The sequence below is a fragment of the Scyliorhinus torazame genome, chromosome 9 (genome assembly GCF_047496885.1).
Source record: "Scyliorhinus torazame isolate Kashiwa2021f chromosome 9, sScyTor2.1, whole genome shotgun sequence".
NCBI lineage: Eukaryota > Metazoa > Chordata > Chondrichthyes > Carcharhiniformes > Scyliorhinidae > Scyliorhinus > Scyliorhinus torazame.
Window position 1 is genome coordinate 150,370,599 of NC_092715.1, and position 16,489 is coordinate 150,387,087.

The 16,489-nt window shown below is 41.7% G+C and overlaps 2 protein-coding genes across 4 annotated transcripts in view; one reads left to right on the forward strand and one right to left on the reverse strand.

Moving 5' to 3' along the window:
• Positions 1 to 4,845, forward strand: part of vps13a (vacuolar protein sorting 13 homolog A) — a 753,359-nt gene extending 748,514 nt beyond the window's left edge. For all 3 annotated transcript variants that reach the window (XM_072516625.1, XM_072516626.1, XM_072516627.1), the window contains one exon: positions 879 to 4,845. In XM_072516625.1, coding sequence (XP_072372726.1) covers positions 879 to 944 — 66 coding nt within the window. In that variant the 3' untranslated portion in view covers positions 945 to 4,845. The remainder of the gene's footprint in view (positions 1 to 878) is intronic.
• A 4,591-nt stretch (positions 4,846 to 9,436) lies between these two features.
• Positions 9,437 to 16,489, reverse strand: part of LOC140429525 (guanine nucleotide-binding protein subunit alpha-14) — a 267,729-nt gene continuing 260,676 nt past the window's right edge. Inside the window, exon 7 of the mRNA XM_072516630.1 lies at positions 9,437 to 12,173. Within this exon, the coding sequence (XP_072372731.1) occupies positions 11,983 to 12,173 (191 nt within the window). The 3' untranslated portion in view covers positions 9,437 to 11,982. The remainder of the gene's footprint in view (positions 12,174 to 16,489) is intronic.

The following is a 16,489-nucleotide window of genomic DNA, read 5'->3' on the forward strand; positions in this document are numbered from 1 at the left end:
TGTTCTGCCCGGTCTTCCACTTGAACCTGGCAGTTGATTGGTAGAGAAAATAAACTGCAATTTTCTCAAACAACATTAGGAAATGTGGTAGAAAATCAAAGTGACTGCCCCCTTAATATTCTCTCCCTTCTGCTGGGAAGTAACGGGCACATTCAGTCCCTTTGCAATGGTTGGAATTATGGGGAAATGTTGGTAATAAAACCCGTGTTTGTGGAATGTTGGGCTGTAACACACAAACATAGGAAAATGCCCTCATGATTAAAGTGCGAATTTATTATAGAACCCCCCCCCCCCCACTGGAAATACATTCAGTTAAATTTATTTGTTATTGTACAAGAACTTATGATGTGGAGATGCCGGCATTGGACTGGGGTGGGCACAGTCACCTGAGGAAGGAGCTGCCCTCCGAAAGCTAGTGATTCAAAACAAACCTATTGGACTTTAACCTAGTGTTGTAAGAAGTCTTACTGTGTTTCATAGGATAGTTATGTAATATGTTACTTGAGGCACATTAGGAGATATTAGACCTTATTCCAAAAGCTTGAGGTTTAAGGACTTTACAATGGGGTCCAGGGTTATGGGAAGGTGTGAGAAGAGGCAGGAAAGTGGAGTTAAAGCCACAGTCTAATCAGCCACGCATGATCTTATTGAATGACAGAGAAGGCTAGACAAACAAAATTGTCTACTCCTGTTCATATTTATGTTCTTATGGAGCGAGGGAATGCCAGTGTTCAGGGCCACTACTGGTGGAGTAATAAAAATCGAGGATTCACTTGGCTAGAGTTGTGGAGGAGATTAAAGATTTGGAGAGGTAGATGAAAACCAGCAAATAGCAGTTTATGGCAAATTAAATGTCTCACAATGTTTTCTATTCCTAGTGGATTCTGGCAAAACTACAAGAAGTGTGGGAAAGAGGAGGACATGATCATCATCCAAAGTTTTGAATGATAAGTGTTACGAAGATCATAAAACCATCACGTGTTTTCTATTACTGAGTTGAGTTCACATGAACAGAACTTTGAGACTCTGTAGAAGATGTACACAGAAGTATGGGGATTCCAAGTCCATTTTGATAATCATGACTATTTTAATTAGTTATTCTAATTCAGTGAATTCTGATAGAAATTTAAAATTGCATCATAACCATATGACTACTATTATATTTGTTTTTGATCTTCAATGGTTGAGTCAACAGTTCTGAACTTTTAGATGTTAGACTGCAGTGTAAAATGAAAACTCCACATTGAATACTTTTAACAGGCGTAATAGTGTTTAATTCACACGGCTAAATAGCTTTCCCAAAGGAAAGTTCAGTGCTACTAACTGCCACACAAATACTGTCAACAACACAGATGTGCCAACAATTTTCTCCACTGCAGTGCTATTGGACTCACTTTTGTGTCACGAGGTCAACTTGAAATATCCAGATGTTTAACACTTCTTTTGTGGATTTTTAAACCACTTTTTCAAGAAAATTATGTATTAGTATAGTTCAACATTAGGAATAATAGCCTTCCGAAGTGCTTTTGTTTATTGCATTTGAGATGAATTAATTAGAAAGTCAGCTTGGCTGTTAATCAAGTGCAAAATTGAAATATAGATTAAGTGCAAAAGATCCGTTCTAATTATATCACTTTTAGATGAGTAACATTCACATGTAATGTATTCTTGTAGATAATTAATCATGCTCATCAATAAATTAAAATGTTAGTTTATACACGAAGATGGTTAATAGGACATGAGCTGAAGTATTAACTGCATTTGATCCACTTTTATGCAAGCTTAATGCACTGAAATTTAAAGTCCCAAGTGATCCAGGCAAAATGTAGTTTATGGAATGGGATTCTAATGTATTCAAAGGTTCTGCAATGGTTTTCATCTTGACAGATTTGAATACTGGACTGAATTTTTTTAATATTAAAAGTTTGAAAATAACTGCTGGATATTTCAAACTTTATACTCCAAGGCACATGCTTGCCACTTGGTCAATGCCAGTTTGTTCCAAAAGTACACATGTTGATGAATCCATCCACCAGTCTTTTCCATTAAGAACATTTCATGTATACTATTCAAGAAAATTATGCATAAATGCGAATGCAACTATACCCTATGGATAGTGTCTATTAATCATAATGAGTTTTTGCTTTATAACTGATCATATATTCATGGCGAATTGGTTTTTAAGTTCCTGCCTTTGATAATATAATGTTAATATGCAATTTTCTACAAACAACTTTCCATAATGTAGATGCTATATGGTCTAAAAGTTTACCTTGTGTTTGCTAACAAGAATTTATTAAGATATGTTGTAGCTAGATCTTTTGTGGTAACTATGCCATTTCACTCCCAAAGGAATAGCTGACCATGACAATGGTAACATTCAGGGAGGGGGGCACATTTTTACAGTCTATACTAATTCTAAAATCATATTTCTTGTATCAAGTATATGTTAGCATAATTTCTTTTTCAATAAACACTTCAGCAGTAAAAGCATAAATATAGACAATACCATTTTAATTACAAATCTCCGCCCTTCCATGAATTTCAAGTGGTTCGTTTTTTTTCTAAATAGAGATTATTGACCACCATCTCACTCAAATAACACTCCTTCAAGGAAAAGACCCCTTTTGAGCCCCCCCCCCCCCGTTGCAGGAACCCCCTCGCCCCCCCCCCCCCCCCCCCAACGGCAAGCGGCGATTCTCCCAGCGGCCAGCCGTGATTCGCGCCGCGCCAGTTTGGGGGGGGGGGGGGGGGGGGGAGAGAGAATCGCGTGCGGGCGTCGGGACGGCGTGGCGGGACTAGCGCGGCGCCCGGGGTGATTCTCCCCTCACACCCGGCGGGGGAGGAGAAAGAGAGGAGGGAAAGAGAGAAAAGAGAGAGAGAGGAGAATTCTGCCCCTGGGATCAGAATTAAATGCATCACATGATGTTTGTTTGATAACATTGGCATATGAATTAAACTGGCTAAACTTTATTATAAACAGGTTCAAAGGAAAATCCACTTTTACATGAATAGAAGTTTAGCGCTTAAACACTGTAATAATAAATTGTATTAGTAAAACTGCAAATAGCCAGTTCCAAACAAATCTTTTGAGAAATGAATAATCACTTCAAAATCAGCAAGCCTACTCGTGAGCTTACATAAAGGCTACCTGCACAAGGCTTCTGATTGATTGTTAATGCTGAAACAGTAGAAGCACCAAAATTAGTCATTTTTAAGTAGCTGTTTAAACAGAGGAATGCTGGAGGATATTGTATTGATGGCACCAATTCTATGAAGGGAGATATAGAAACATGCCTGCAGTTGCGCAGGCGAGATTGTGTCGTCAATGACAAAAGATAATGCTAACTTTAAATAGTTGGCCACCACTATTAGTGCTTGGACTGCCTGTAATTCTGAAGTTACTTTGAATTTGGTGCCATTTGTATGGAATCTGGGGTCCAGCTGCAGAGAAGGCAGGCTGATCAGGTATTTGAAGAATTCTTATACAGTAAATTAAAAAGCATGAAACATAATTAACATTTTAACCATTGTACAAAACGTTGGGGAAAATAAAATTGGGGGGTGGGGGGAATTTCATTTTTCTAGAATTAGTTTTTACAGTACCAGTAATTAGAAGTCAGTATTAAAAACTTCAGGCTTAAAGTCATCATTACTTACTCATTATACAAAGTGATTCTCTGTTGATTGCAATACTGCACTATGTGGAGGAGCAGATTATTACTAGCAGCAACTTCCGGATTTCCAGATTAATGTGCAGATGCCAGACGTTGACGTCAGTTTTATACAGTAATGACGACGAACATTGACACTTTCACCATTGTTATATCTTCTACTCGCAGTTTAACAATCCAATCATGCAAATCGTTAGAAAAGTTGGCCAAAGAACATATTTGAGAACGGATAGGAAGAGAATAAATTAGTTTAAATAACTTAACAAGCAGAAATCCAACTAACTAGATTCTTTGGTCCTGGAGTTTATTAAGAACAAGCTAGTCTTGTTGCTTATCAGACAACAAATAGCCTAATGCATTTCGGCTAAGTCATGGCTTGAATGCAACAATTCACATAATTTTTCTGTAACTGTTTGGCACATTTGCTTCAGCATAGTTTAAAACAACCCACTTAATAGCCACTTCATTTGCAGCACTTGCTGTAAGCCCACCATCTCATAGATAGAAGGATGCCAATGCTGGGTTTATGATGGTGAAACAGCTGCAGATTGGAATTATTTCAGTGGTTAAAGTAAATAGAAACACAAAAGCTGTAGTCCATAATCATTTGAAATGAGAAATGTTAACCAAGGTTTTTTTGGGGGTGTAGATCATTGGTTAGAGCTGACACAATGTTTTCAGTACATCTTAACTCTCTCCAGTTGCTTTTGACATGGTTTATTTTATTTTCAAGTAGTTAACATTCAATAACTGATAGACACAAATGAAGCCTCCCTCTGGCATCAATTTGTCAGCGTCTGTAACTAGGAAGAGGAATAAAAATTTCACCATTGTGCTGTCCAATCAGCTGAAGTATAAACTCTACTCACCCTGGCATTTTAACAACTGGATTAATTAAAAATCATTTGCATCTAGACAGGAACAAGAAAGTACTTCTATAACCATTCTGATCATTATATTGAAATTTGTTATGGGGATACATCATTTCTAAGAATTAATGGGAAAAGTTGTGAATGAAGTAGTGCTTTATTATTTTTCAAAAGCTGTCTTTTTTGTTCTAATATTGCTCTGCCTTTTTTGCTTTGTACTGTACCGTGGGTGCCTCAGGTACAGTAAAATTTTTAAATGTACAACAAATGCAACTTGTTGAATAAAAGTATACAGCCATGAAGTCTGCATTATTCACTGTGGTTTTATCAATAATGTATATTCTATTTGATCATCTGAAAAGAGGGAATGTATGTTTATTATGCTTAAGCTATCAAGTACTTCAACAGCGACGTAAATGTTTCTCATGACGGTTACATTAATGGATTGGGAGGGGATCTACAAAATTCTCTTTACGCCTTTTTCTCAGGTTTCTAGGGCACTTCCAACCCAGGCCAAAATGGAGGGAGGGACGGCACTTCGATCTCTTGCTACCCTGCTGAGCTCCGGTCGCTTATACAGTGCACATTATGTTGAATAGGCATTTGTTACTTGGCACTGCAAAGGACAGGAAACATGCGGCTAACTGCGCTCGCCAGGGGACTTCCCTTTTGGGTGAATCAACATTACAAGCAAAACTGGAATGACTTAAGACCCCATGAGAACAAAGGGAAATAAATGAATTAACGCATGGTGGAAAAGGGACTGTAACTGCAGGCCGCTATCATGTTGTTATGCGCCAGGGTTTAGAAAACTCCAAAGTATATCATGGAGTTGACCAGAAGAGGAGGAGGAGTGGGGGAACAGGAGAGCAGGGGGGGGGGGGGGGGGAAAGAGAGCAGGGGAGGGAGCGAAGAGAGCAGGAATGAGGGAGGGGAGAGGGGGAGTGAAGAGGGGGGAGTAGAAGGAGGAGGGAGAGGGGGAGGAAGTGAGATAGAGGGGGGAGAGAGGAGGGGAGGGGGAGAGCAGGGGAGGAAGGGAGGAGGGAGAGGGGCAGAGAGAGATGCGTGTGGAAGAGAGGAGGGGGAGGGGAGGAGCGGGCAAAGAGGAGGGAAGAGAGCAGAAGGGGGGTAGAAGAGCAGGGCGGCAAAGAGGAGGGGAAGAAAGGGGAAGAGAGGAGGGTGGAAAAGAGGGGAGTGGAGAGGAGGGAGAGAGACAAGGGGGAGAGGGGGGAGAAAGTCAGGGGGGGGGAGAAAGTCAGGGGGTGGGGGAGGACGGGAGATAGAGGAGGACGGGAGATAGAGGAGGGAGGAGAATGAGGGGTGGAAGAGGGGGGAGAGGGGGGAAGAGAGCAGGAAGGGAAGAGGAGGGGGAGGGAGCAGGAGAGGGGGGCGGCAGGAGAGAGGAGAGTGGGGTGAAAGGAGGGGAGTGGTGAAAGGAGTGGTGAAAGGAGGGGTGAGGAGGGAAGAAGTCGGAGGGGGAGGAAGTCGGAGGAGGAGGGAGAGGATGGGGCGGGGGGGGGGAAAGAGAGGAATGGCCTCTGGAAACCTAGTAGACACATCCATTATATTCAAAAGATTCCCACTTTTCGGTGTAGGAAGCGGTCCTACGCAAACAATTAAGACCCTTGGTAAAGGTTCCTCAAATGCTGGAATGGGTATTAAGGGCGCTGGTTTTATCACCGCTTGAGGCTTCCCTATCACTTGACATGTGTGACATGATTGACAAAATTTAACTACATCTTTATGTTGTCCAGGCCAATAAAAATGTTATTATATTTTAGCTTGAATTTTCCTTACTCCCAAATTACCTCCCACTGGTACCTCGGTGCTACTCGCAACACCTCCTTTCTATATCCTACCAGCAATATCACTTGATGAACTTCTGCCCACTTCATTCGCCTGCACATGTAAAGGTCTCCATTTTCTCATTACATCATTCTGGTATACACTCAGATTCCTCTTCCATGTATGCTTTCTGATACATCAGTTTTATTTCTATATCTTTCTTTTAACTTCACCAATTTTCATGAACTAAAAATATTCGCCTCATCCTCCACCTGTTTTTGTTCTTTTCCAACCATCTGATCAAAAATCATTTGATAATTGAACTTCAACTTTATCTTCACTCTTTGATTTCTCCTCGTCTTAACCTGTGACTTTGCGACCTTGTTACTACAGAATCCGGAGAAATCCCAGGATATTCATCCTTCAACAATTCAGTTGTTTGATTTCCCACTGGCTTATCAACCACAGTAGGCATTACTCCCACCTGCAATCCAACTGGATCATTACCCAAAATAAACTGTATTCCTGGACAAGATAGTTTCTCTATTACTCCTACTGCCACTTCACCACTCTTCACTGGAGTTTCCACCCTCACCTTATATAATGGAACACTACTCTTCTCATCCTGAATTCCACATATTACCACCTTTTCTGGCAATATTCCTCCCAAACTGCATAACTCATCTCTTACCATCAAAGATTGATTAGCTCCCGTATCTCTTAGAATTCTGACTCTTTTACCGACTCCTGGTACACGAGTAAACTTTACCCACGCAAATAAATTTACCACTTTTACAAACCCCACTGGCTTTTCCTGTTTTACCACATCAGCCTTCCCAGTGCTTTTCTTCAACCCCCAACACTCTGACTTTACTGGCCTAGTTTATTACAGTAAAAACATCTGAAACTTTTCATGTCTCTTCCACCCTCTTGGATTTCTTTTTTAATCTGAGGTACACTCTCCTTATTATCTTCCATCAGATCCCCTTTCCTTTACCTCTTGGGTATTCTCTTTTCCCCAGTTTCTATCCCTCAAGGTGAAACTGATATCGGAAACCCAACTTTGATTTATGAACTAATTCAGAATTATCTGCCATTTCTGCTGCTAATCTTGCAGTTTAACCCTTCCACGAGTTCTCACTACATCAGGAATTGAATTTTTAAACTCTTCCAAAATTATAATTTCTCCAAGAGCTTCATACGTTTGGTCTATTTTCAAAGCCCTTATCCACCTATCAAAATTACTCCGATCCTTTCAAACTCTGTGTATGTTTGACCAGGTTATTTCTGTAACTTGAGCATTAGAAGCTAAAAAGGCCAAACTCCTCAATGTAATTCTGTCATTTCCTGGAAAAATCTGTTGGTGGGCAAAGAAACAAATCGTAGCCACCACCTTTCTGGCTAGGTTATTGTAATGGATTACAGTAGCTTCACCTAATTTTTGATTCATTTTATATTGGGTCCCTTTTTGTGCAGAGGTATGTTTGTGGAAAAAGTATTATTTGAAATCACACCAAAGTTAGGACAAAAAAAGTACTGGAGAAACTCTGAAGAGTTTGATTTAACTTGAAAAATTGACTATTTTCTATCTCCATTAGATGCTGCCGGACCTGGTGAGTTTTTCCAGCACTTGTCTTTATTTCAGATTCCCAGCATCCACAGTATTTGGTTTCCATTTTACCAAATTTAGGACACCCTTGTCAAGTGAGGGCTTTCCTGTAAGATGAATGACCTCCCAACTCCTCTTGCTGCTTAACATCCTTTTCTCAAGAATTAATTCATCCTCTTTTTGATGAAATATTTTAGATATCTTGATTGGAGTCTTGACCTCTTATACCATGGATCCTACTACTCAATTAACAATAATAATCTTTATTAGTGTCACAAGTAGGCTTACATTAACACTGCAATGAAGTTCCTATGAAAATTCCCCTACTCGCCACACTCTGGCTCCTGTTCAGGTACACTGAGGGAGAATTCGGAATGTTCAAGTCACCTAACAGCAGGTCTTACGAGACTTGGGGGAGGCGGCGGTGTAGTGGTTCACAGAATTTACAGTGCAGAAGGAGGCCATTCGGCCCATTGAGCCTGGAGCCTGGAAAGAGCACCCTGCTCAAGCCCACGCCTCCACACTATCCCCGTATCCCCACCTAACCTTTTTTCATTGTCACTGGACTAGTAATCCAGAGTACTCTGGGGGCCCAGGTTCAAATCCCACCACTGCAGATGATGACATTTGAATTCAATAAAAATCTTGAAGTAAACGTCTAGTGATGACCATGAAAACATTATTGATTGTTGTAAAAACCCATCTGGTTCACTAATGTTCTTTACGGAAGGAAATCTGCCATCCTTACCTGGTCTGGCCGACATGTGACTTCAGACCCACAGCAATGTGGTTGACTCCTAATTGCCCCTCAAGGGCAATTAGGGATGAGCAATGAATGCTGGCAAAGCCTGCAATGCACACACCCATGAATGAATTTTTAAAAAAACAGAGCACCTGGAGTAAACTCACGCAGCACAGAAAACGTGCAGACTCTAAGGACAGTGACCCAAGCCGGGAATCAAACCTGTGTCCTTGGTACTATGAATATTATACTTGCACACTGAGCGAACTCTACACTTCTGTTCTCTCGTCACAACACACCCGAAGAGACCGGGTGCGCATGTATTTATAACCCCTGTTAGTGTTGGCATCCTGTGATCATCTGACTGCACATTTACCCTTTATGGATATACATAGATCACTACAGATGTAATACATTCCATTTTGCTACTGGATTTACTTCGGTCCAAATGTCAAAACTTTGCATTGGACAATATTCTAAAACAGGATCTAATCTAATGCAGGAGGAACATTCTCTAGGTTTTTTTGAAAATAAATGTATTTTGCCCCAAAGTACTGTTTACTGAGTATGTGCATTTATTAATATTTTTAATAGTGCATTATGTTTAATAGATTAAAGAGAAAGTAATCTTTTGTTCATGTGGTAGTTACAAAGTACAAGTTGTAAATTAATAGTAAGCTTGAAATAATTGGCTGATAGAACTATTGATGCCTTAATGTAGACTTTCCAGGAAAATAAAATTGGATGAACTGAAACATAAGAACCAAGTTTGTGTTTAATTTCAGATCAAAACAGCAGCATTACCAGATATGAAACATCTTTAGCTTCAAAGCACAGATCAGTTAATTATCGATCAATGAAAACTTTACAGTACAAGAATAAAATAATCCTAACAATTTCTGGTCTGTCAGATGTTAAGATTTGTAAATTATAGAATCTAAAAGCCTATGTAAAGGGTGAAATATTTGGCTAATTTGAAGGCAAAACAAAAGTAGATGCAAGTGCCATGTAGCTGAAATAAGGATACTAAAAGTGCATTTATTTCAGATTTCATCCTTCTACTGTCAATTTTAGCACCTTCTGAAATCATGGTATTTGGCTAGTTGATTGTTTATTTCAACAATGTTCTTCCCTGCACCCATTGCCCAACTTTTTAAATTACAACATGTACAGATAGGTTTAAATCTACAGCAAAGCTAAATTATATATCCAAATAAAATAATTTTGATTCCCAGTTTGTAAGATGAGTTTTGCTTTCAAAATTAGAAATTCCTGTTGAGTCAAGTGGCTTTCACCAAGTGCAAAGTGCACTTGGCTATCACAGCATGCATAACAAAACATGAACATCACAGAATTATCTGCTCAAATTGCTTGAAAAATCATCTCGTACAAATCCCAGTGAAGCTATGATAATTATTTTCACAAATAAGAGCCAGAACCCATGAACACGAAGGGAGATGTACTGCATAATATTTGTTCACCCAAGTTAAAAGTTCTCCACTACCCCCCTCCCGCCCCACTCTATATTGCCCGCCTTTGTTAGTATTTAGGTTAGTGTCTCCTTGATTTCATTTGGATTTCTTATAAAATGAAGAATCCTAGTCAAAGGAAAATAGACAGCATAAACGTAATTGTTTTGAACTAGAAACCTAGACATATGGCCTCACAAAATTCTGCAGCTGTGGTGCACCATGGCACCTGATTCATTTAATTAAGTAGCATAACAAAAAGCATTGACGACTAAAGAAACTAACACTGCAGACTGACTTCACTCGTATGCATCACACCAGTCAGATTCAGATGAGATATCATAGCAAAAGCAAGTCTTTTTATGCATTTGATGTTCAAATTCAAAGGCACAGTATCAAAAACCACCACCTATTGCATAAAATGTAAAAATCCAATAAAAATTGTTGAACCTGAAAAAATACAATAATTTCCAACATACCTTCTCGTTATGAAATATAGCAGTGAAAGGAATTTTTAAAATCAATATCATGTAAATGACAGGATTGTGCATTAAAAGTTAGATTTCAGAACTTCAAAAAATAGTGATGACTTATCTAGCTTTCCAAAAATGTGGAAACACCTGTACATTCTTTTACAATTACTGTTAGTACATTAATTCAAATATTATTCCTTTTTGACCAAGATAAATAATTTTTAAAGCTAGAAAAGATGCTATATATATATATCGGATACATATTTACAGTTGCTTGTGAGCATTTTAACATGATATACCTATGTGTCATTCCTATTATGATGGTGGTAGAACAAATAAAGCCCTGTTAAGCAGTCCCATCTATCTTTTGCAACTCTTTAGTATGTGAAGGCATTTTTTCTGTACAAAACAAAGATTTGAAATCTCTTACAATCGAAGTGTATACAAGTGGCAGTGTTCACATATAAAATAATTTCAACTTTTAATAGCTTGAATAAAAACATTTCACACTTGCCTACGAACCATTCTAACTCTTTTCTGCTAATAAAACCAAATTAAAATCCTTTTTCTTTTAAATTAAATTTAGCATTCAAAATTCTTAATATGTTCACTGCCTTTAATGACAGCAATAATTTATGATGTTAGAAGGCAGCTGTAGTTTAATCTACACTATGACTCCAAACGTGGATTAATTGGATAAGATTAGAATAAAAACGCAAAGAAAAAGTCAAAATATTTGTTTTGTACACCAACCATTTACTCTTTAAATAGGTTACTCATAATTAAAATACTTCCATATGCTAAATGTAACTCAGCCAGTAGTCATAATCGGAACCATGAAGTTTTTTGTACCTTTTATTTGGGTAATCTTTTGCATTTAGTAAACCTCTGGATTCCAAGATAGCCACATATATTTTTGACATAGTGAAATATATAAAATCAGAGTTGGGAGCATTCTTACTATTACAAAAATTGTAAAACAATCACCTTTGGAAAACATATTTAGGCCCATTTCCACATGACCCATATCCCAGCAATTTTTGAAACCCACCTCAGTTAAGAAAGCTATAGATATCCCTGTTCGGCCCATTTTTCACAAATGTGTCGAATACCACTAGCACATTTTTTTGCAAATAGAAGATTTATATGTGAATAAAAAATTCTGAACAAAATACAGATTGTTAACCAGAAGTTATGTATCTGCACTGTCATCACCAAGTTCCCCATAAAACTGGCAACACGTGTGCAAGTTTGTAAATGTAATTTACAGGTACCAAGTACAACTTTAAACTGGCAAGTAAAAAATATAGAGCTTTACAAAAGTATTGAGTGATCTGAAGTGGGTTCATAGTATTGGTCCTTTATACAAGATTAAATTCCTTCAGGTTTAATTGTAGGATAGTGTCCTTGACGGCAGCAAAGACAAACCGTATATTCTCTGTATCTGTGGCACATGTGAAGTGAGAGTAGATGACCTTTTCTTTGTCTGGGTTCTGATTTTGATAGGTTTTTAAAATGAAATCACGAGCAGCCTTGGCATCTTGTTGAGGACCTAGAATGCATCACAATACACAAATCAGATACATATCATTGAAAGATTAATGAATCAAGCAGCAGCTCAGAAATTACACAATGAATTGTTCAAAATACATATGAGGCAGAATGCCTCGATGCTGATTAAGATGAAAGTGCCAATGGTGACCAAAGTCCCCTTTACTTTCTTTGTTGAGATTGATTTACAAACAAGTTGGGATTCCTGCCAGCTGTGGCCTGCTAGTCAGGGAGATGAAGCAGACACTGCTTAGGGCACCCTTTCTAGCCTGTTCCTCATTATACGAGGTAGGCAGTGTGTTCCTAAAAAGATGATGAATGACAGATAATAAAAAGATAACGAACATGGCTTGCAGACAAATTGGTTTATAGTGAGGGAAAGTTGCAGTGTCAGCCTCACACTCCTCCTGTCCTATTTGGTTTATTGGCAAGACGGGTCTGGGCAGTTGGCAGCATGGTGCTAACCTGCCTTCAAAGCTGTTGGACATGAGATTGGTCTCATCTGCCAGTCAGCTGGAATCAGTCTTCACATGCCAGGGTAGACAAATCCCGAAATCACTGACTAGGAAACCAATGACTACCCTCACTTGGTTTCGCCTGCCCGTCTTAGAATTATTACATTTGGCCCATCAATCTGCACCAGCCCTCCAAAAGAGCACCCTACCCAAGCCCATGCCCCACCTTACCTTTTGGACCCTAAGGGGCAATTTAACACGGTCAATCCTTCCCAGTGAATCCAAATGGGGGAGGGGCAGAGCTCCCGTTTAAAACGTCCCAGAACAGATTCCATTACCTGGGGATCCAGATCGCCAGACACTGGACACAGATCCACAAGTGGAACCTGACCAGCCTGGTGGAGGAAGTAAAAAAAGACCTTCAAAGGTGGGGCTCACTCCCACTCTCCCTGGTGGGTGAGTGCAGCCGATTAAGATGAACGTACTGCCAAGGTTCCTCTTCCTGTTTAGATCCATACCAATTTTCATCCCCAAGGTCTTTTTCCAAAATGTAGACAGTCTAACCATGGCGTTTGTGAGGGGGGGGGTTTAAGAACCAGGGAATTCCCAAACCGACACTGCAAAGAAGGAAAATCAAAGGGGGCTTGGCTTTACCAAACCTACAATACTACGACTGGGCAGCAACGGCAGAAAGAGCGAGGGGATGGGTACAAGAACCCAGCACAGATTGGGTACAAATGGAGGAGGCCTCCTGTAAAGGGACGACCCTCCGGGCCCTGGCTACAGCAGCACTCCCATCCCCCTCAACAAGATACACAACAAGCCCAGTGGTAGCGACCATGCTGAGAACATGGACCCAGCTGAGACAACACTTCAGGATAACTAAAATGTCTCCCATATGCGGCAATCACAGATTCTCCCCAGCCATGCTAGATACCACCTTCAGAAGATGGAGGCAAGACGGGGGCACACTGACGGTCGGGGACTTTACGTAGGGCACAGACTGGCAACACTGGACGAACTGACGAGGAAGTGGAAACTAGCAAAAGGACAGGAAATGAGACACCTCTAAATAAAAGACTTCCTCTGCAAAGAGACAGTAGGGTACTCAGGTGCCCCAGAAAACACACTACTAGAGGACCTGATAGGCACAAGCAGCAAGAAGTGGGGGGGCTATGTGGGAAAATATACAGACAGTTACTGGACAGAGCTCGAACACCACTGGACGAGACCAGACAAAAATGGGAGGACGAACTGGGGACAGAGGTAGGGTGGGGACTCTGGAGTGAAGCACTGAGCAGGAGTAACTCCACCTCTTCCTGCGCAAGGCCAAGCCTAATGCAGCTCAAAGTGGTGCACAGAGTGCAGTGGACCAGAACCCGAATGAGCAGGTTCTTTCCGGAGGTAGAGGACAAATGTGAGCGGTGCCAGAGGGGCCCGGCCAACCATACCCACATGTTCTGGGCTTGTCCCAAACTTGCTGGGTTCTGGACAGCCTTCTCTGAGGCAATGTCCAAGGTTGTGGGGTGAGGGTGAGGGTGAAGCCACGCCCAATAGTGGCAATCTTCGGGGTATCGGAGCAGCCAGAACTACACATGGGGAAGGGGGCCAACGCCCTTGCACGCCGGAGAAGCCTGCTCGGCTGGCGATCGGCAGCACGACCCAAGGCTGCAGACTGGCTCGCTGACCTCTCGGAGAAGAATAAGTAAGCCATCTAGCTATTTGAGGGTCAGAGGAAGGCTTCCTGGATACATGGGGGCAGTTTGTCGGCCTGTTCCAAAACCTGTTCAAGGCCAGCAACGAGGGGTAAGTTAAGGGGGGGGGGAGGAAGGAAGTGGGGAAACCACAAAAGAAGAGGAGGGGTTGCCCCCCCCACCCTTTCCCTGAAAATAAAAGTACAACACAGCTGAAGCCAAAGGGCGTGGGTGGGGGAGGAACTATAGGCCAATCCAGAGGGCAGCAAAATGTATAAAGGGTCAATTAAACAAAAGACAAAATAAACCTCTCTGTACAATAAAGTAAATTAATGCAGGTAAGAAAAAAGTGATGCATGTATACAATTGTTTATAAATATGAGAAATGCCAATAAAAAGATTTTTTAAAAATCATGGTCAATCCACCTAACTTGCATATCTAACTACAGCACCCAGAGGAAACCTACGCAGACACGGGGAGAAACTCCACACAGTCACCCAAGGCCAGAATTGAACCCGGATCCCAGTGCTACCGTGCCGTCCACACCTGTCGAAGTGGGTTACTGGGGTGTGGTTTCTGAGGTGTTAGAGAGGGATAGTGCCTCCCACAGATGGGCTTGCCACACTCTCGGAGTATCTCGTCTTGTAACGGTCCTCACCTTCATTCAGCTCTCACCTGTGGCTGTTGGAATTTTGTTTTAAATTTTTCCAATCAGGGGGCAATTTAGTGTGGCCAATCCACCTATCCTGCACATCTTTGGGTTGTGGGAGTGAGACCCATGCAGACAAGGGGCGAATGTGCAAACTCCACACGGATAGTGATCCGCGGCCGGGATCAAACCCGGATCCTCGGTGCCGTGAGGCAGCAGTGCTAACCATTGCACCACCATGCAGTCCCGGCTGTTGGAATCATGCATGAAATAATGGGATGCTGTACTGAGGGGACTTGAGGAAGTTTCTTTCTCAATGAATTTAGATGTGGTGGCTAGTATTACTCACGTGTAACTGTCTTTCAACCTTCCTCCAACTGAACACTGGAAAGATCTTCAGCCCACACTAAACAGCCCATACCCTCATCAGTCATCATCTCAGGCTGAAGCAATCTCAGCATTCGATTTGATTCTGAATTAAGCTTCCAACCACATATCCTCACCATCACAATGACTGCCTACTTCCATCATCAATTTCACCCTAATCGTCTCTATTCCTACCTCATCAGTTTTTCAAAATGTATTTCATTACAAACATGTACCAAAACAGGTTACAGCGAATAAACAACCGGAAAACATACTTCCCAACAATCAACTATACAGTCTGTACAGAATTTTCCCCTTTTTCACCCTCCCCCCTCCCCTGCGACAAAGAGCCCCTCAAACACGGTCACAAACATCCCCCACCTTTCCTCAAACCCCCCTGAAAAGCCCCTTAACTCATACTTTATCTTCTCTAATCGCAGGAAGTCGTATAGATCACCCAACCAAGCCACTACCTCCGGTGGCGATGCTGACCGCTACTCCAGCAAAATTCGCCGCCATGCAATCAGAGTGGCGAAGGCCAAGACACGGCCTTCCTGCTCTCCATGAGCTCCGACTTCTCAGATATGGCCACCAAAGGTCCGGGTCTGGGCCCACCTCGTCCTCCACTACCCTGGCTAAGACCGCGAACACTCCCGCCCAGAATCTTCCCAATTTTTCGCAACCCCAAAACATGTGCGCGTGATTCGCTGGTCCCCGCCCACACCTCTCACACTCATCTGCTACCCCCTGAAAGAACCCACTCATTCTCGCCCGATTCATATGCACCCTGTGCACCACCTTAAACTGTATCAGGCTCATCCTTGCACAAGAGGAGGTCCCGTTTACCCTACGCAGTGCCTCTCTCCATACTCCCCAATTGATCGCCCCTCCCAACTCCGCTTCCCATTTCTCCTTGATCTTCACCACCCGCTCGCCTACCTGCTCCCCCAGCCACTTGTATATATCCCCAATTCTTCCGTTCCCTTCCACATCTGGAAGCAGCAGTCGCTCCAGCAGGGTGTATCCCGGAAACCTTAGGAAGCCCCTCCAGACATTTCGCGCAAAGTCCTTAACCTGCGGATACCTGAACTCACTCCCCCTCGCCAACGTTACAGTGTATCCCACCTCCTAAGATCCTCCCTAGCCTCCTCC